Source organism: Nerophis ophidion, linkage group LG09 (assembly GCF_033978795.1).
Source record: "Nerophis ophidion isolate RoL-2023_Sa linkage group LG09, RoL_Noph_v1.0, whole genome shotgun sequence".
Taxonomy (NCBI): Eukaryota; Metazoa; Chordata; class Actinopteri; order Syngnathiformes; family Syngnathidae; genus Nerophis; species Nerophis ophidion.
Genome location: NC_084619.1, coordinates 50,177,837 through 50,198,829, shown reverse-complemented (window position 1 = coordinate 50,198,829; position 20,993 = coordinate 50,177,837). Strand labels below are relative to the sequence as shown.

The window sequence follows — 20,993 nt, the reverse complement described above, 5'->3', positions numbered from 1 at the left end:
CACCATTCAGATAATAAAGCCATTTAAAGTCGAATATGTCCTTTCAGGGGTACAGTTTTAAGTATGTACGTTTGAGATCACATCTTTTCTGGTATTGTCAGCTTTTCAGCTCATTTACACTAAAAATGTCACTTTAAACTTGAGAGCATGCACGTGATTCCCGGTGCAAACACTTCAGAAAAAACTGAATGCATGTGTCGATGATAACACAATGTCGGTGAATGAACCCACCAGGTCCTGACTGACTCATTTGCCAGTCTTTCTTCTTTTCAAGACCCAAATCAAAAAAATCAATGGTACAGCGCTGGAAGTTTCCCCTTTGTGCAATAGGACAAGGGCGTCGCCAGGGTTACATATGTGTGTCACCATGTTTATTTTTCTTAGAAGCACACATGCTTTGCTGATGTGTCACATGACAGTTCCCCCTACGGGCCTGTGACATTTTTCTGCGGAAAATTAAGCAGAAGTTCACGTAACTTCAAAAAGGATGCAGTCATGTAATGCACAGTTGACTGTGTGAGTCACTTAAAACACATCCGCTTCGTTTATTAAAAGAGCAACAAGCTCTGGGGATCATTTAAATAAAACCCCCCAAGTATGGTGTTTACATCAAAAACCAAATGAGTCACATTAATATAGGATAGGATAGGATAGGTCTTCATTGTCATTGCACAAGTACAACGAAACTTTGTTTTCAGCACAAACCTTCTCAAGATTAGACAAACAAACAGTGTACAGAACAAGAACGCTGATGGGTCACCATAAGGCGCCCCATAAAAGATTGGAAAAAGGTAAACGCTGGGGAAGGATGAGTGAAAAAATACAATCTAGACTGGGCTCCTAAGGGGGACCAGTCTGGAGTGGAAAAAAAACTCCATAGCAAAGCACAAATACATATTAAAACATACATCTCGAGATATCTAGCAACAGAAGGAAGGTAGTTCAAGGTCATGGTGGTAGGCCGCAGCTCTTCAGGCGCTGACCATCCATTCATCACCCCTATGGGATTTGCGTCGAGGGCGTTGGGTTGGGGGGTGGGGGGGTGTATGTGTGGCGTATATTCTTATGTGGATGTGTGTGTGTGTGTGTATAAGCCCGCAGTGTGTGTCTGTTCCGCGGCCTTGATGTATTGTGCAGTCGCTAGTCAAAAGTCAACAACAACAGGTGTGTGTCCATGAGAGACAAGAAGGGAGTTTGTTGTGTCTTCATTGCAGTGACCTTCGGGAGAGTCTCGAAGCCAGGGAAACAATCCAAATTAGAATGATTTGTATGCGAGTGAAAATACAATTTGCTTTCCACCCTAAATTGTCAATGACTGGTCCTCAAAAACTGCAGGGTAGACAGTCTGATGTGATCCACAGTTCTTCCCGCATCTTTCAATCATTTCTGGCAGCTTTGGGGTACTTTGAAGACTGCCAGCAACTTCCAATTTGTCGACAAACCAGAGCAACGCTTACGCAACTCAGCAGATGTCCTGTTGTCATAATACCGAATTGGTGGATAGCTTCACGTCGTTGACAGAAAAGGGTCGCCAGGCACGCGGCCCTCCTTCTTCCCCCAAGAGTCCGTCGTGTGTCCAGCAACAACCGCTTCGTCACGACAACAGGTTCCCCCAAACCCAAGATCTTGTTGAGGCCAGTTAAATGATAAATGGGTTGTACTTATATAGCGCTTTTCTACCTTCAAGGTACTCAAAGCGCTTTGACACTACTTCCACATTTACCCATTCACACACACATTCACACACTGATGGAGGGAGCTGCCATGCAAGGCGCCAACCAGCACCCATCAGGAGCAAGGGTGAAGTGTCTTGCTCAGGACACAACGGACGTGACGAGGTTGGTACTAGGTGGGAATTGAACCAGGGACGCTCGGGTTTGCGCACGGCCACTCTCCCACTGCGCCATGCCGTCCCAGTTAAATAGTTCCTATGTTTAGATTTGGAGAGCAGTGCAAAAAGAGGCAACAAGAAAGTTAAGACAAGACGAAACAAAGAAGCAAGCAGGAGAGATAAGGGAGAGGAAATGGGAGCATCCACCCTCGATGAGTGCCAGAGAGAAACATTTGTCAAAGACATTGCATTTGTATGGTTTTTATTTTCAATAATATGGCTTTCAGTTCACAATATGACCCAAATGTTAAGTTTATTGTGTTGCAATGCACCATATTTACCACAAGGCCGCAGTCACGTTGATTATTTACCTCATGTTTTTACTACATCTCCCAGAATTCTATCCGTTTTACGGCCCTTGGCGTCATCTGTTAAAGGTAGCTTCGTTTTGCTCATCAAAGCAGACGGTTGTCGATCACTCACATTCCACAATAGAGAACCGCCTTTTCGGCACACTCCAGTTTCCTAAGCAAACAAACCCATGGGGTTACCACTGTAACGCGCCGCTGTGGGTGTTTACGTGCATCTTAAGTGACTAATGGATGAAAAGATGCCAAACTGAGTCACGTTAAAGTTGAATAAATGAAACCGTTCGAGTCTGACGAGGATGAAGCGGAGGAGTTGGGTGTTGCTTACCGTAAAGAACTAAGAGGTAAGTATCGGGTTTGTCTTTTGCTAACGTGACTAATTAGCACTCGCACTAGCCTCGAGTTAAAGGAAAATACAGCATGGTAATTCCAGGTGTGTTCCTTTTTTTGACTTCTATTGTGCTTTTAATTAAACCTTAATTAAAGAACAAAACAAAAACAAACTCCTATTAAGTTCACATTTGAGGACCAACAAGATAAAGTTCACCACCACCTGTTGCTTCCTGGTGCCGCCATCATTATGAATACACTGCACACTGTTTTTTGTACAAAAAATAAGGTAAAAAACACATGAAATTAGGAAAACTTCAAAGAAATCAAAGGTCATTAAATACATTCAAAGAGGATAGAGCTGATGAAACGGCTGCCATTTCTAAATACAGCCACAAAAGTAAGACAAAAAAAAAAAAAAAAAAATGAGCCATAAATATTGCACACTTACCATTGCGCCATACATGGACAAATAACAAAACACAATTATTTCTACACCCACTTCTGCAGTGCTCCACACTATCGTCTGCTTGGGTCGGGGGTCATCACGACCACTCAGAGACATCAACAGAAACAATAGCTCCATCCTAGGCTGCCCAGTAGCTCTTGGCCAATGTCCTGTCTGCGTGGATTAGCGAGACTCAGTCCAAGGAGCCGTAGTGTCCGATACATGCTCATTCAGCCAGGGCTTTGATTGATTGAGACTTTTATTAGTAGATTGCACAGGACAGTAAATATTCCATACAATTGACCACTAAATGGTAACACCCGAATACGTTTTTTTCAACTTGTTTAAGTCGGGGTCCACGTTAATCAATTCATGGTAAGATCTGTGAAGCTCGTCCATCCCGACCCTAGCGTCTGCAACTCCTCTGTTATCTCCATGTGGACTCTGGTGCAAATATGGCCATGGCCAAAATTCCTACGAATTGGATCCAAGAGTACATAAAAATGCACCGCAGAAGTCACGAAAGTGCCACCCCTTGTTGCGCGGTCCCTATGGGGCCGAAACCAAAGGGCAATAAACACATGAAAATAAGAGGGAAATATCAAGCGAACAAAAGTAAAATACACAACAACTCAGAGCTCCTGCAACCAGCAGCCACTATAACAACGACATATTGGGAAAAAAAAATATATATTAAGACTGTCGAATGATTAATTTCTTTTATCAAATTAATTTTGATTAATCATGATTAAGAGCGATAACTCACTTGCATAATTAAACTCTGCTTTACAAAACACCCCGTTATTTTGGTCACAAATGCAAATTTATTTTTAGAATGTCATCCAGGAGCATATTAAAACGTTTTACATAAATGCATGTAATTTATTTGCACAAAACTTGGACAAACAAGGGGAAATAGTTTGACAAACAGTAACTCAAATATAAAATGATACACATCTCAGAAGCTACTGTGATCTGCTGCCACTCTTTCAGGCACACATCAAAACTATGTGGTTGCAGTGGAATCGCCAAAAATTAAGCCAAAACATTAAAGAAGACAAACAACATAAGAGACATCAAAGCAGTTGTGTCAACTTGTTTTCATCCATCCATCCATTTTCTACCGCTTAGTCCCTTCGGGGTCAAGGGTGGTCGCTGGAGCCTGTCTCAGCTGCATTCGACGGAAGGCGGCGTACACCCTGGACAAGTCGTCACCTCATCGTAGAGCCAACACAGATAGACAGACAACATTCACACTTGTTTTCATTGAAGGCCAAATCGCAGTTATGGCTGCCTTTTGTAACAGCGAATAATATGAGTTTGCCTTTGCATTTTTTAATATTGCATATATTTTTACGTACACTGTAAAAAAAAAAAAAAATCTAGATTTTCTAAATTAAAAAATCTCAACTCAGTCACTAGGGCTGGGCCATATGGCCTTTTATTAATATCTCAATATTTTTGGGCCATGTCACGATACACGATATATATCGCAATACTTTACCTTAGCCCTGAATTAACACTTGATGTGTATAATCACATCAGTATGATGATTCTCTGTGTCTACATTAAAACATTCTTGTTCCTACTGCATTAATATATGCTAATTTTAAACTTTCATGCAGAGAGGGAAATCACAATTAAGTCAATTTACCAAAACTGTATTTATTAAACAGTTATTAAGCAGTGGCACAACCATTCATGTCATTTCCAAAACAGAAAGTACAACATTGTCAGAGACATTTTAAAACAAGCTATGAGTGCACTTTTACGAATGATGTCACTAAGATGACATTAAAACAACACTAAATTAGAGTGTACTTTTTGTACAGAACTCCACTACAATAGTTAAAAACAAATAAAGTGCACTTTTTTGCATTATGTCGCACAAGATATTTCAAAAACTGTCAAAAATGAGCTGCATAATAGGAAACCAAACAGTGTATGTCCTTCTATCTTTGGTAGGTTCCTGCGGACGTTATCTCCTTCTGTTGTTGATTTTTTTTTCATACGGTGTTGATATGGAAATTGTTGATTCGGCAGTTTGTTGGAGTGGCACCGAACGGAGATGTTGAAATGTTGTTTCAAGCACTCTTTATTCTCTAGCGGGTGGCTTTTCAAATGATGCTACTTGAGCAGTGCTGCTACTTTTTGTTGCAACGCTTTTGCCGCATAATTGTTCAACATATTCCCGCTTGAAGCCAAACCACCGCCGGACGATTGATCTCGTGCTGTTTTACTTGGGAATTAATTCTTCCTTCATTTGTTAGTAGATTCGCACCTTCTCTCTCTCGTTTTACCACTCGCAACGCACCGTTAGCACCACAGCTAATGTTACCCATGTAGCTACCTCTCTGCTCGGGGAAGGCGTGGGACGTTGCACGCGTGACGTATAAAAGAAGGTGCCCTTGTTTTAAGTCTATGTTAAGGAGAAACAAGAAAGAGTGGGAAACGCATGCAGTGTAATGCCCGCAGCTAAAAGCAACTGTGTGAGAACGTATACTCGAATATCATGATATAGTCATTTTCTATATCGCACAGAGACAAACCCACGATATATCAAGTATATCAATATATCGTCTAGCCCTATCAGTCACCATAATTGTACTGTAAAATATACAGTGGTTTGTGCAACAAACCATTGTATAACGGTACCAAGGTTTTTTTACGGGAAAAAAAAAGCTTAGTCATCAGAATTTTGCTGTAAAATTGACGGCGTTTTTTACAACATTACTGTTTATGGGGAAAAATTCTACCAATTTTTTTTTAACGTTAAAATTCTGACAACTGTCTTTTACCGTAAAACAATGTGGTACCGATTTTTCCAGTAATGTATTGTAAAATCAACAACGGCAGACTTTATGGTAAAATACTGGAAGTGCCGAGGACAGAGCTTTATAGTGCAATAAATTAAAGTGCACTTTTTGTACAGATTTCCACTACAATACTTTAAAACAAATTAAGTGCACTTCTGTGCATGATGTCACACAAGATATTTCAATAACTGTCAGATAAAAATGAGCAGCATAATAGGAAATCAAATAGTGTATGTCCTTCGCTATGTGGTAGTTCACTGTGGACGTTATCTCCTTCTGTTGACTATTTTTTTTCATACGGTGTTGATGTGTAAATGGTTGCTTGGGCATTTTTTTGGTGTGGCACCGAATGGAGATGTTGACATGCGGAGTTTCAAGCACACTTCATTCTCTAACGGGTGACTTTTCAAGTCATGCTACAAAATAGCAGTTGTGCTACTTTTTGTAGCAACGCTTTTGCCGTGTACTTGTTTAACATCTTGCTGCTTGAAGCCAATCCACCGCAAGACGATAGACCCTGTGCTGTTTTTTTTGGGAATTAATTCTTCCTTCAATTGTTACCAGATTCGCACATTCTTTCTCTCATATTACCACTCGCACCGCACCGCTAGCAGCACAGCTAACGCTACCTATGCTGCTACTTCTCTGCTCCGTGAGGGCGTGTGACGTTGCACGCACGACAGTGTGTGACGTATGTAAGAAAGTGCGCTTGTTTTATGTCTCAGTGAGAAGGAGACGCAAGAAAGAGTGAGAAACGTCTGCAGTGTAATGCCCGCAGCTAAAAGCAACTGCCTGAGAATGTACTTTATACTCAAATATCACGATATAAACATTTTCTGTATCGCACAGAGACAAACCTGCGATATATCGAGAATATTCGATATATCGCCCAGCCATAATTTGTGTGGTTATTTGCATGGACATCAGCAACAGAGGATTCCTGGTTCAATCCCCGGCTTCCGCCATCCTAGTCACGTCTGTTGTGTCCTTGAGCAAGACACTTCACCCTTGCTTCTGATGGGTCGAGGTTAGGACTTTGCATGGCAGTCCCGCCGTCAGCGTGTGAATGTGTTGTTAATAATGAATGAATGAATGAATGTTAATAATGTCAGAGCGCTTTGAGTTCCTTGAAGGTAGAAAAGTGCTATACAAGTATAACTCATTTACATTTACCATTCAAAATATGCACATCTGCATTTGTGTGTTTTTTTTTTTCCCAGAGCGGGCTAATGGAAGCCTGCAGCATCTCAGCAGCGCTGTGGAGCAGCAGAACCCTGATAGTGACAAGGAATTTGGACACAGTAATGGGGGCCTCCTTGTACTCGCCGTGCCTGACACAGACCGTGCGCCATGGAGCCAGAAGACGCAGAGCGAAGCAGGTGCCTCTTACTAAAACATTTCTTTCTGTAGTCGTACAGAGTCTGTTCTGGAACAAGTTTTCAGAATGGCAAGTGGAGCTGCACGATTTTGAGGAAATTTTTTTTGCGATTTTTCTCTCCAAAAGTGCAATTGCAATTTTAATTGCGTTTTTTCAATATTTTATACACAAAAATGCTTAAAACTGCGCAAATAACAAGTGAAGCAAGACATGTTACTTTTAGACTGTCATATAATATCTTCTTGTTTGAAGGTGCCACACATTAGACGAACAATAATTGACTAAAACATATTTGACTTTATACAGAAAAACTCGGAGCATTTGTCACATCGTCTTAAATTGAAGAAATAAGCAATAAAAAGTTTAGTGTTTATAATGTAATGTAATCATAATATATAAACATAATGCAAGGAACAGTGGCGGGCCGTGCGTTTCCCACCTAGGCCTTCAGTGATATCTGACTTCAATAATTACCTCTCAAAATACCATAATTGATGTCACCCCATTACCATTGCTGGAGAAATACTATACAGAAACACATTTATGCACTACTGGACATTGTACAAAACAGGTTATTTTCTGGCGCATTTACAAATCAATGAATCCGCATCAGCAATTAAAACACATCTTATGTGGTGCTGTCAAAATTTAAATTGCAAAAAACATATTAAACGTGAAAAATAAAGAAACGAAATATCTGAACTCACATTTCATCACCGGGACAGCTGAGCTAGCTTCCGAGGTTGGCCGACATCATCTCACAAGATGTAGTTTCTCTTTAAATATCCTTCTTGAAAATGGCATTGCAAATATATGTGTTGTCTTGTCTAATCATAAAAGATGCAGATGAGGCGTGTTGACTAAATTCTTAAAGTTTACTCCACAGCGTGCTCATCAATAACATGAAGCTGACGGCATGTCTACCTAAACGGGGCGACTGTGCATACTCTTCACTACTGTGGCATGCTGGGTAATGAAGTTCTTATGTTACCTGGCTCCTAACATCACTATATATCTGCCTTAGGCCATCTAGAAGGCCTAAGGCACTGGGCAGTTTGGTTACTGCACGGGCTCTGACAACCCCGCCCTCCAAAAGCTAGGGGATGGACTACCCCGACAGAAAACCCCGGGTCACCCTTGGGCAATGTGTAGCACTTGGTAGCCTCCCTCCTCAGGGTTACGAAGTGTTTACCGCTGCCTCGTGGTTAAGGTCTTGGTTGACCAAAGCCTAAGGGAGCAAACCCCGAAGACAAATCACGGCATTTTGGCAAGTTCTCAAGAAGTACGGATGTACAGACAACTTTGTTGAGCCTATTGAGGCCCTTCATACGGGCATGCAGGCAAATGTGGCACTGGGTGGACCTGTCTCGAAGGACTTCCCAGTCAGCAATGGAATGAAGCAGGGCTGTGTTCTAGCACCAACCCTGTTCTCACTCTACCTATCAGCCATGCTCGAGGTTGCTTTCAAGGACACATCGAAGAGGGTCTACATCCGGACAAGAAAAGATGCAGATCTGTTCTAAGTTGCTCACTTTCGAGTAAAGAGCAAGACAACAGTTAAGGTTGTGAGACAGTGCTATAGTTGCGCACAATGTAGAGGACATACAAGATCTTGTGAACAAGTTTTCAGCAACAGCTAGTCAGTTCAGCCTCAAAATAAACATCAACAAGACGAAATGCTTGTACCAGCCACCCAAGTATGATCCCACATCATCCCTACCAGGGGAGGTCTGTGTCATGGGAGACCCACTTGTGCAATGCCGAACATTCAAGTACCTCGGAAGCACAGTGACAGAAAATGCCAAGCTTGATGATGAGATCAGACTCGGGATGGGGAGAGCGAGTGCTGTGTTTGGGAAATTAAGGGAAAGACTCTGGAACAACAGGCATGTCTCTATTTGCATCAAGTGCAAGGTGTACAGAGCAACTGTGCTAGCTACACTTTTATACGGTGCTGAAACTTGGAGCATCTACAGGTTGCAAGTCAGAAAACTTCACGCCTACATGATGCGCCACCTTCGGACCATCATGGATATCTCCTGGACAGACAAAATCCCGAACACAGAGGTCCTAAGTCGGGCTGGACTGCCATCGATGGATGACATCTTAACCCAAATGAACCTGAGATGGGTCGGGCATGTAGAGAGAATGAGTCACGAGCGGTTCCCTCGCCATCTGCTCTACTCACAGTTGGAGGAAGGGAAACGAAACCGAGGGAGGCCAAGGCTAAGGTACAAGGACGCCGTTAAACGGAATTTGAGGGAACTGAAGATCGACACTGCAACCTGGCAGCTGAAGGCAAAAGACAGGGCTGAGTGGAGGTCTATGAGCCGACCTAAATGAAACAGTCATTGTCGCGCTCGACAGACTGCTATGATGATGCTATGATGATGAGGCCATCTAGAAGGCAACAACTCGTGATGTGATTGGCTAATGCAACTGTCAATCATTGTATGTCCCCGTTCACTTACAGTGCACGAATGCCCGCATTGCTGAATCTGAAGGCCTTTGGCAGATTTTGAATAGCATGGCAACATAGGCTAGCTAAATTCTGATTGCATAAAAACTTTATAACCTAAAAACAACAGCACTGGAAGGAGCATAATATGACATGAAGAAAATATGAATACTTTTAGATATTTTGGTAAAGTAAATTATAAAATACTTTTTTATCTTTTATTATGATTATGATTTCTGGTTATGTTAGGCCAGCAGAGAAGGCCTCGCTGGCCCTGACGGTACACCACAACTGTAGAACTAATTACTGTTGTACTGCAATTGGAAGGTAAATAACTTTATCCTTAATAAATAAACAAACAAAAAATTAAATAGACACATTTTGTAAGCAAAGATGTAACTCAAATAAATATTGAATGTGACACAAGTCGAACGTTCCCTTTTTGTTTGACATCACATGATCACGGTATTGTTGATCGTTCGACCGTGTTGATGGGCTCAAAATGCCCATCCGATTTGATGCTGAAATATTACCACAACGGGACTTGCGGCTTTGTAATCATATTTTTTCCTCCTAACTTTTGTTAGTTTGAAGCACTCATTATGGAGTAGGGAGGTTGTCTATACCTGCTTCCTGTGTGTGTGAAGCTGACGCCCCGCTGTCCGCCCACCAAGACAAAAATTGTAATTGAGTGAAAAGAGGGCTCAATGCGTTCAATTAAATAAACGCGCTCAGGTGTGGTGAGCGATGCATAGAGTGAGACCTCTTTCTCCCTGTTTGAAGCGAGAGACAAACAAAGTCTACTACGGTTATTTTATTTTATTACTTGTGGCGGCCTTAAATTTACTGGTGAGAGCCTGCCACAGGTAAATCAATATATTGGAAACACTTTTTTTGTCCCGTAATGTTTGAAAAGAAGTTAAGCACACCACACATTACTCTCCTCCTGTCTTCTTGCCTTTTCGTCTTTTGGAATGAATTTCCAAAGAAAAAGAAAAACATACCAACTTTAGGAACTTTTGTGACTTCAGAAATATGTTTTACCAAAACATTCCTTGATTTCCCAACTGTACGACATGGCCTAGAGGGAGACCTCCTCTGCACCTCAGGGGGCAGTAAATGTAGTACCAGTACTTAAACATTTGTGTCTGCTTGCAGTCAATCAACTGAAGAGCCTCTTACTGAAGCAAGGAATGGAGATACCTGCCCCTCCCTCGCCATCTAAGGTACACAAAACAGATCACATGACATGAAGTGCTTATGCAGTGCCATCGATGCACGTTTTTTTAAACCCCTTATAATTGGCAGGACTTGGTCCCAGTGACTCACAACCAGTCCGACTACATCCAACATCTGGAAGCTGAAGTGCGATTCTGCAAGGTTTGTATGCAAGTCTGCTCAATGACCATCTTCTCTGCACTCCACTTGTTTGAGTTTTTTTGTGGTTGGTGTGACAGGAAGAGCAGCAGGGGCTCAAACAAAGGATCCGAGTGGTGGTGGTGGAGAATGAGAAACTGTGGTCCGAGCTCAAAGCCAAACATGCAGATGTTTCTCCGAACGAACGCACGGTAAAGTCTGCCACAATCTTATGTAAGAATCTAAAATTTGTATTTATTACGTACTTTAGTTGCATTGGTAAAAAATTTTTTTTGTACTACTTTATTGCAATAGTTTCACAAAATGATACTATATCCTATTCTTTAACATTGCCCTTTTTGAATGTCATATATTAAGAAAAACACACTCCCATTTCTATACTCCTATGCATAGATCTACATTGACTTGTAACAGAACATTTTCCAAATCGGAAAATCAAATACAAAAAAAACACAAATAAGTAAAAACGCAACTTATTACAAAAAAAAGTGTTAATTCCCCTTTCTCTAACTTATTGGACATTATAGATAAAATGAGCATAATACCGTGTTTAAAACAGAATTTGAAAAGAATTGGGACTAATAAAGAACTGTTTGCAACATTTACACAGATTAATTGAGGGCGCTAACTTCCCAGTATATTTTACACAGTATTTCCCGCCCTTTTACAGCTTGGAGGACGTAATGACGTAACGCATGCACGTGCATTAGTTTTGAATGTTGTCAGCTAATAATAGCTATGTGGATAGTTAGTGTTAGCTGTCATTGAATGTATATCCTATCTTAACAACAACAAGACTGCATATTGTTCAATGCTTCTTTTGGACTGCTTTTGTATGTGTGCACGCGCTCCAACGAGTATGTGCTGATGAGACAGTAAACACCAATCATTTTTATTCAGGCCGGTGAAAAATGTTACTACACAAACTTGGTAGTTGTAAATAATATAGACAGTTTTAACACAAATATGATCTGTTAAACCACTAATGGCAACGTAAGCTAGCCAATGGTGTTCTTGTTATGTTTTGCTTTGAAATATGTGACTGCGAGCAAGTTGCAAACAGCAACTTTAAGTCCCAAAAAATCTTTACTTAGGCTATACCAAATTAATGTAAATTTTCACTAAACGTGATGGCGTCCTCTAGTGACCAATTGAAGACTGCATGTTCTTAATGCAGCTGAAATAATATAACTTAATTGTATTTAGTGCTGTGTAATATGGACAGAACTATATATATATGTATATATAGTATATATATATATATATATATATATATATATATATATATATATATATATATATATATATATATATATATATATATATATATATATATATATATATATATATATATATATATGTGTGTGTATATATATATATATATATGTATATGTATATATATATATATATATATATATGTATATATATATATATGTATATATATGTATATTTATATATATATATATGCATATGTATATATATATATATATATTTATATATATATATATACATATACATATATATATATATATATATGTGTATATGTATATATATATATATATATATATATATATATATATATATATATATATATATATATATATATATATATATATATATATATATATATATATATATATATATATACACAGTGGGGCAAAAAAGTATTTAGTCAGCCACCGATGTGCAAGTTCTCCCTCTTAAAATGATGACAGAGGTCTGTAATTTTCATCATAGGTACACTTCAACTGTGAGTGACAAAATGTTGAAAAAAAAATCCAGGAATACACATTGTAGGAATTTTAAAGAATTTATTTGTAAATTATGGTGGAAAATAAGTAGTTGGTCACTTCAAACAAGGAAGATCTCTGGCTCTCACAGACCTGTAACTTCCTCTTTAAGAAGCTCTTCTGTCCTCCACTCGTTACCTGTATTAATGGAACCTCTTTGAACTAGTTATCTGTATAAAAGACACCTGTCCAGAGCCTCAAACAGTCAAACTCCAAACTCCACTATGGCTAAGACCAAAGAGCTGTCGAAGGACACCAGGAAAAGAATTGTAGACCTGCACCAGACTGGGAAGAGTGAATCTACAATAGGCAAGCAGCTTGGTTTGAAAAAATCAACTGTGGGAGCAATTATCAGAAAATGGAAGACATACAAGACCACTGATAATATCCCTCGATCTGGGGCTCCACGCAAGATCTCATCCCGTGGGCTCAAAATGATCATGAGAACAGTAAGCAAAAATCCCAGAACCACGCGGCGGGACCTGGTTAATGACCTGCAGAGAGCTGGGACCAATGTAACAAAGGTTACCATCAGTAACACACTACGCCGACAGGGAATCAAATACTGCAGTGCCAGACGTGTCCCCCTGCTTAAGCCAGTGCATGTCCAAGCCCATCTGAAGTTGACCAGCGAGCACATGGATGATACAGCAGAGGATTGGGAGAATGTAATGTGGTCAGATGAAACCAAAATAGAACTTTTTGGTATAAACTCAACTCGTCGTGTTTGGTGGAAGAAGAATACTGAGTTGCATCCCAAGAACACCATTCCTACTGTGAAGCATGGGGTTGGAAACATCATGCTGGGGCTATTTTTCTGCTAAGGGGACAGGACGACTGATCCGTGTTAAGGAAAGAATGAATGGGGCCAGGTATCGTGAGATTTTGAGCCAAAACCTCAGTGAGAGCTTTGAAGATGAAACGTGGCTGAGTCTTCCAGCATGACAATGATCCTAAACACACCGCCCGGGCAACGAAGGAGTGGCTCCGTAAGAAGCATTTGAAAGTCCTGGAGTGGCCTAGCCAGTCTCCATACCTCAACCCCATAGAAAATCTGTGGAGGGAGTTGAAAGTCTGTATTGCTCGGCAACAGCGCCAAAACATCACTGCTTTCGAGAAGATCTGCATAGAGGAATGGGACAAAATACCAGCTACTGTGTGTGCAAACCTGGTAAAGACCTATAGTAATCGTTTGATCTCTGTTATTGCCAACAAAGGTTACATTACAAAGTATTGAGTTGAATTTTTGTTTTTGACCAAATACTTATTTTCCACCATAATTTACAAATAAATTCTTTAAAATTCCTACAATGTGAAATCCGGGATTTTTTCCCCCACATTCTGTCTCTCACAGTTGAAGTGTACCTATGATGGAAATTACAGACCTCTTGCACAATCGGTGGCTGACTAAATACTTTTTTGCCCCACTGTATATATATATATATATATATATATATATATATATATATATATATATATATATATATATATATATATATATATATATATATATATATATGTATATATGTATATGTATATATATATATATATATATAATAACATGTATTATTTATTGCTCTTTATTTTTGTCCTTCATTGTGTTTTACCTTTTGTAGCCGTAATAGAAGTAGAGCCTCTGTAGTGGCAGCTGGTTGCATTAACTCTGTGGTCCTTTAATGTTTTTTATGTCCTTTGTGATCTTTAATGTTTCCGTCTTTGTTTTCATACCAAGATGGTGCCGCGGATGGCCGCCACGGTACTGTGCTCCGTTGTAGTTGTTGCAGTTTTTTTGTTTCTTCCATTGAACACTTAGAGCACAGTCTACCAAGTCAAATTTCTTGGGTTTTAAAACATTTGGCAAATAAATCTTAATCTTAACAATTCAGAAATGGTATTTGTACTGTCTTGGTGTCTGAAGGACTGCTTGTCATAGATTGTCAGGCTCGTTTAATTTTGAGGTAACAGAAGGTAAGGTAATTTTGCTGCATTTTAAAACTGTCTCTGTACTGTTCCTCCTTGTCATTTCTTCAAGTGATAGAAAATAGACACGTTCAAGTCGCCAGTAACGACTCGTTGGCGCCATGTTTTACAGATTGAAGTTGTTTGGTCGGTCCCTGACTTTTTTAAATCCAAACAAAGAAGTTCCCTTCTACTTCTTTTTGGTAAAAAATGATATTGTGGTTTTGTTGGTTTAGCTTTCATTTTGCTCTCGCTGTTGACATAAATGCTCCTGCTGGCTCTTGTCGTACAGTTCTTTTAAATGACATTAAAATGCTTCAACAAGCTAGCTGCTGCCCATACGTTAAAATTACAGTATAAACAGTAGAGAATTAAGCCGCACGACAGACATTTTTATGTCATACTCTGATATTTATCATTATATCTCACAGCACTAATTGTATTCATGTATTTTATATTTTTTTAGGAGATTGAACGTGTAGCAGATGACAGTCCTGCGATGTCGAGAGGGGAACACGCCAGGTGGAAACATGAGCTGGTTTGTCTTCATCCAATATAAGTCATATACTGTGTTTACAGGTGCCCCTTGGTTTACGATGTTTCATGGTTAAGAACGCGCTCAAGAAATTATTTAAAAGCGTAATTCTGGTCCATAAACACCAAACTTGCTTGAAAATGAGTTACAGCTTGTGCATGCTACAGAAACATTTATTACATGCTTAAAAATGGCCACAGCTGTCTGAACTGCCATTATTCAGGATGAAGATTAGCTATTTTAATGTCTACGACGAGGTGGTCATTAACAATCTCTTCATTGCTAAAACAAAACAGGCTGCAGCTGCGCCGAATCTGCATCAAACTCAATTGTGCTCTCTACACCTAATTAATTTATAATAATAATATATCTTAATTAATATATGTGAGTGTCTTATAAAGATAATTGCTGAAATTGTGAAAGCTTATTATTAATGAAAAATGCCAGCCATGAAGTTTGGGGGTCACTTTATTAACAACTAGCTTCGTTTCCCCATCAGTCTTCAAAAGTTTAAGGAGAAACAACCCAATTCCGGCCTTAACAATAACAGCACTGAACAAAATAATAGTCTCAGAAAAATAGCTTACATTATATTCACTCCCAATTGGCATCAGTGATGGATATTTTTTAACTACGGTACACAAAATTTTTACTGACCGCAGCCACAAAATTACTTTGCAAAAGAAGTGTAAATACAGACTGTATCTGTGTTTTTGCTTGTGCTTTCATCACACATCAGACCAAAGGATTGGTTTTGGTACAGTTCGATCGCTACCTTGTCCAAATCCGGGGCAATGGCACCTATCAAATACACAGTAATGAACACACAATTGTTGTACTAACTGTACTGTACATGCTGGTTGTTTAAAAAACAAAAGATAACACTCACCTTTAACTATTTGAGTAGCCTTTGTTCTGCCATTTGCGTAGTGGCGAGCGATCTCTGAATCCGGGAACATATCCTTCACGGATTTGTTGAAACATTTGCAGATGAGAATGGGATGTTGCTTGCAGCTATCGGCATAGCCATCTTTGTCTCGGCATAAGTTACACCCTCGGGTCTCCATTTAGCAAGGTGGCCCATAATACTGGGCTTTGACCGGTGCTGCGTTGCAGCAGTCTTGTGCTTCACTGACCGTTCATGAGTGACAATATCCGTTCGGCCACCGTGTTCAATGGGGAAGTCTGATCTACAAAAATTGCAGGCAGCATACCCCTTCCCCTTCTAGTTGTCCTGAATGAACTGAAATTCTTTTTTACAATCATTTTGGAACTTGCAAGCGTTGGAGTGTTTTTTTTTTAAGTGAATTTCTTTGTTGGCATTGAAAACTGCAACATTACCTAAGTAGTTTGGCTGAGTCTGCTCTCAGTGTTGCTGGAGTGATCGCCAAGTGACAAAGTGTAAAGGGTTTGCTGAGTTGGCAACTGGGCGTGATGTCTTGCGCAACCCAGGTATCGTAAGGTGACACCGTTGGGTTTGATGTGAACCGATGCCTGGTAGGACCGGCGGGATTCAGTCAGTGCCAAAAAAGTACTGGATTCGGTACCCATCCATACCTATACCTATACATTTTTAGCTTTAATAATAATTTGGCGTGCATGAGAAAGCGGACAAAAAAACACAGCTGTCTGAGACCACATGGTCATTTATTGTATATCATACAAACCCCGTTTCCATATGAGTTGGGAAATTGAGCTAGATGTAAATATAAACGGAATACAATGATTTGCAAATCATTTTCAACCCATATTCAATTGAATATGCTACGAAGACAACATATTTGATGTTCAAACTGATAAACATTTTTTTTGTGCAAATAATCATTAACTTTAGAATTTGATGCCAGCAACACGTGACAAAGAAGTTGGGAAACGTGGCAATAAATACTGATAAAGTTGAGAAATTCTCATCAAACACTTATTTGGAACATCCCACAGGGGTGCAGGTTAATTAGGAACAGGGGGGTGCCGTGATTGGGTATAAAAGCAGCTTACATGAAATGCTAAGTAATTCACAAACAAGGATGGGGCGAGGGTCACCAATTTGTAAGCAAATTGTCGAACAGTTTTAGAACAACATTTCTCAACGAGGTATTGCAAGGAATTTTGGGATTTTACCATGTACAGTCCGTAAAATCATCAAAAGGTTCATAGAATCTGGAGAAATCACTGCACGTAAGCGATGATATTACGGACCGTTGTTCCCTCAGGCGGTACTGCATCAAAAACAGACATCAGTATGTAAAGGATATCACCACATGGGCTCAAGAACACTTCATAAAACCAATGTCAGTAACTACAGTTGGTTGCTACATCTGTAAGTGCAAGTTAAAACTCTGCTTTGCAAAGCAAAACCCATATATCAACAACACCAAGGAACGTCGCTGGCTTCGCTGGGCTCGACCTCATCTAAGATGGCCTGTTGCAAAGTGGAAAGGTGTTCTGTCGTCTGAGTAGTCCACATTTAAAATTAGATTTGGAAACTGTGGATGTGGTGTCCTCCGGAACAAAGAGGAAAATAACCATCTGGATTGTTTTAGGCGCGAAGTTCAAAAGTCAGCATCTGTGATGGTATGGGGGTGTATTAGTGCCCAAGGCATGGGTAACTTACACATCTGTGAAGGCACCATTAATGCTGAATGGTCCATACAGGTTTTGGAGCAACATATGCTGTCATCCAAGCAACGTTATCATGGATGCTCCTGCTTATTTCAGCATGACAATGCCAAGCCACGTGTTACAACAGCGTGGTTTCGTAGTAAAAGAGTGCAGGTACTTTTCTGGCCCGCCTGCAGTCCAGACCTGTCTCCCATCGAAAATGTGTGGCGCATTATGAAGCGTAAAATACGACAGCAAAGACCCCGGACTGTTGAACGACTGAAGCTCTACATAAAACAAGAATGGGAAAGAATTCCACTTTCAAAGCTTCAACAATTAGTTTCCTCAGTTCCCAAATGTTTATTGAGTGTTGTTAAAAGAAAAGGTGATGTAACACAGTGGTGAACATGCCCTTTCCCAACTACTTTGGCACATGTTGCAGCCATGAAATTGTAAGTTCTTATTTGCAAAAAAAAAATAAAGTTTATGAGTTTGAACATCAAATATCTTGTCTTTGTAGTGCATTCAACTGAATATGGGTTGAAAAGGATTTAAAAATCATTGTATTCCGTTTATATTTACATCCAACACAATTTCCCAACTCATGTGGAAACGGGTTTTGTACAACACAGCAGCCACAGAACCAATGTTGTAATACCGTTAAGGAGCAAACAGCCCATTTTGCATCAATGGCGCTGATGAGTCCATTGTAAACAACATGATTTAAGTAAGTCTAACACGCACAACTTTTACACCAACTGCTGAGTAGGAACATTTTTGAGGTAAATAAAGCTACTGGATGCTGACCATTCATGATGATTAGAATTCAACCACTATTTGTTGTGGAGTTAATAATAGTGAAAGAAAATGCTATCGGGGATAGCCTACAACCACAGATGTTAAAGATGATAGTTTTTGACATGGGACTATTTTGAGATGATGCCGTTTATTAGCTTTTGTAGATGATAGGAGACTTAGCATTTAATTGAGTAGAGCCCTTTAAGGGGGACTGTACTTTTTTAGGAATTTTGCCTATCGTTCACAATCCTTATGAAAGACATAACGATGGATGGATTTTTTAAATGCATTCTTAATATTAAACAAATTCGATCATAAGTCCGCTTACAATAGAGCCTATAGTTGCCGTTCATTTATGCCTATAGAGCTCCTACAAAAAATCCAAATACCTCCATTAAGGTTTTATATACATGATGTAAGTATATACGTAATGTAGTAACGAGAACATTTATAATAACATTTAATATTTATGTGTTTTGATCATTTTAAGCATACGTGGCACATTATTTAAAAAAAAACCCATCACGTTTGTTTTTTTTTCTTCATCGCTGATTTCTGCTCACTGCAGACTTCAGGAGAGCCAACAAACATAATAAAACATAATTTACTGTGCAAAGTCTGCTGTAATAAGGATGTTGAGTGCTAGGATGTTCGTATATTCCCTTTTAGATTAAGTTCAAGCACTTTTCATGTCGTCCTCGCCAGTTCCAGGTTCTAAATGGCTGTCAAAGTGTCCCAACTTGTCCGATTATATCTTTTTTTTTTGATTGATTGATTGATTGATACTTTTATTAGTAGATTGCACAGTTCAGTACATATTCCGTACAATTGACCACCCGAATAAGTTTTTCAACTTGTTTAGCCACCTTGACAGCCACCTACTGTCCATGTGAGAGGCATTATTTATGATTTACAATAAACTTATAGGGAGCAGGGAAGCGAGGAAGGAGCTGACCAGTCGCTGATGTAAACACAGGCACACAGGAAGTGATCACATCATCGCTATAAATAGTTTGTCCGTGTTAGCGCTTATAATAACAAAGTCACTAATACTTGGTTAATATTCAAGTCCAAAAATGTAAATGGAGTATTGCTGGCGCCTTTTGACAACGGTTATTCGTCTAATTTTATGGGCGGAATAGTGAAGCTTCCATAGGGTCCACTTTAAGCAGACTTTTATTAAAGCTTATTGAATATTGAAAATGCATGAAAAAAAACTCTGTTCGTCGTCATGTCTTTCATAATGATTGAACGATAAGCAAAATTCCCAAAACAGTGCAGTTGCCCTTTAATTTGAACATTTACAGTATTATCAAAAATACGTTTTTTTTTTTTAAATAAACACTCTTTACCAGTGAGAGAGCTAGTATTTTAGTTGTATTTAATTGACTGACTAAATGTGATGTTTGTGTCAGGAGCAGTTAAAGGAAATGCACCAGGCCCAGATTGAAACAATGGAGGCTCAGGTCATCTCTCTCAGGTTACTTTTTCTTCTTCTTTCAACCTTGGGACATCTCCTTCCAGCCTTACCTGCTTTCCCCTCCATTGCTTCCACCGCCAGGAGGGACCTGTTGCTCAGCCAGAAGGATTGTGAGGATGTGACTGCTCGCCTCAGACGCAGCGAGAAGGAGGTGGTGGATGCTCAGCGAAATAACGGGGCGCCCCGCGTGGCCGGCTTGTGTCTGAAGTGCGCGCAGCAGGAGGCGCTGTTGGCCGGGGCACCTACCAACGCGCACATACAGGCTCTGGATAGACTTACCAAGTACGTGGAGGAAGTCAAGGAAATAAAGCCTGTTTTCTGTCATTACGTACATGCCTGTTCGCAGGGAGCGCGACGAGTTGCTGGTGGCTCTGAGCGCCACGCGGGCCGCTCGGCAGGAAGTGCAGCACAGGGAGTGGTCGGCATGTCTGCAGGTCAAACACGCCGTGGAGATAGCAGAGGAAGCCAACTTGCACAAAGCTGAGGTCAGATTGTTTGCTATTCTCAACCGCGACTCGTCCAAATCAGCGGCACGACTTGCTAGCTGACTTGTTGTGCGTGGCCGTGCAGGTGGAGGTGCAGTGCCAGCAGCTGTCGCGGGAATTAGCTCGGCAGACGGCGCAGCGAGAGCGAGACGCACAGGCCTCGCAAGAGAGACTGGCCGAGGCCCGAGAGGAGGGACGCAACGAGGGGCGCAGGCAGAAAGAGGAGCTGGCAAATACGGTAAAGGAAACTTGCAGACACGTTACTACACTACACAGGAACATTATTATTATTACGTTGATTATTGTTCCACCTGCACTTGCTATTCCATCAGGTACAAGATT

General features: G+C 40.1%; 1 protein-coding gene and 1 long non-coding RNA gene across 2 annotated transcripts in view; one reads left to right on the top strand and one right to left on the bottom strand.

Moving 5' to 3' along the window:
* Nucleotides 1-2,277: 2,277 nt before the first annotated feature.
* Nucleotides 2,278-20,993, top strand: part of sdccag8 (SHH signaling and ciliogenesis regulator sdccag8) — a 94,775-nt gene continuing 76,059 nt past the window's right edge. The window contains exons 1-10 of the mRNA XM_061911161.1: nucleotides 2,278-2,543; nucleotides 7,014-7,172; nucleotides 10,788-10,855; nucleotides 10,938-11,009; nucleotides 11,087-11,197; nucleotides 15,222-15,293; nucleotides 20,102-20,166; nucleotides 20,248-20,448; nucleotides 20,513-20,651; nucleotides 20,737-20,889. Of these exons, the coding sequence (XP_061767145.1) occupies nucleotides 2,474-2,543; nucleotides 7,014-7,172; nucleotides 10,788-10,855; nucleotides 10,938-11,009; nucleotides 11,087-11,197; nucleotides 15,222-15,293; nucleotides 20,102-20,166; nucleotides 20,248-20,448; nucleotides 20,513-20,651; nucleotides 20,737-20,889 (1,110 nt within the window). The 5' untranslated portion in view covers nucleotides 2,278-2,473. The remainder of the gene's footprint in view (nucleotides 2,544-7,013; nucleotides 7,173-10,787; nucleotides 10,856-10,937; nucleotides 11,010-11,086; nucleotides 11,198-15,221; nucleotides 15,294-20,101; nucleotides 20,167-20,247; nucleotides 20,449-20,512; nucleotides 20,652-20,736; nucleotides 20,890-20,993) is intronic.
* Nucleotides 15,930-16,671, bottom strand: LOC133559421 (uncharacterized). The gene is made up of 2 exons (XR_009808171.1): nucleotides 16,180-16,671; nucleotides 15,930-16,091 (listed from the first exon to the last, which is right to left on the bottom strand). It is a non-coding gene; the product is annotated as an uncharacterized LOC133559421 (long non-coding RNA).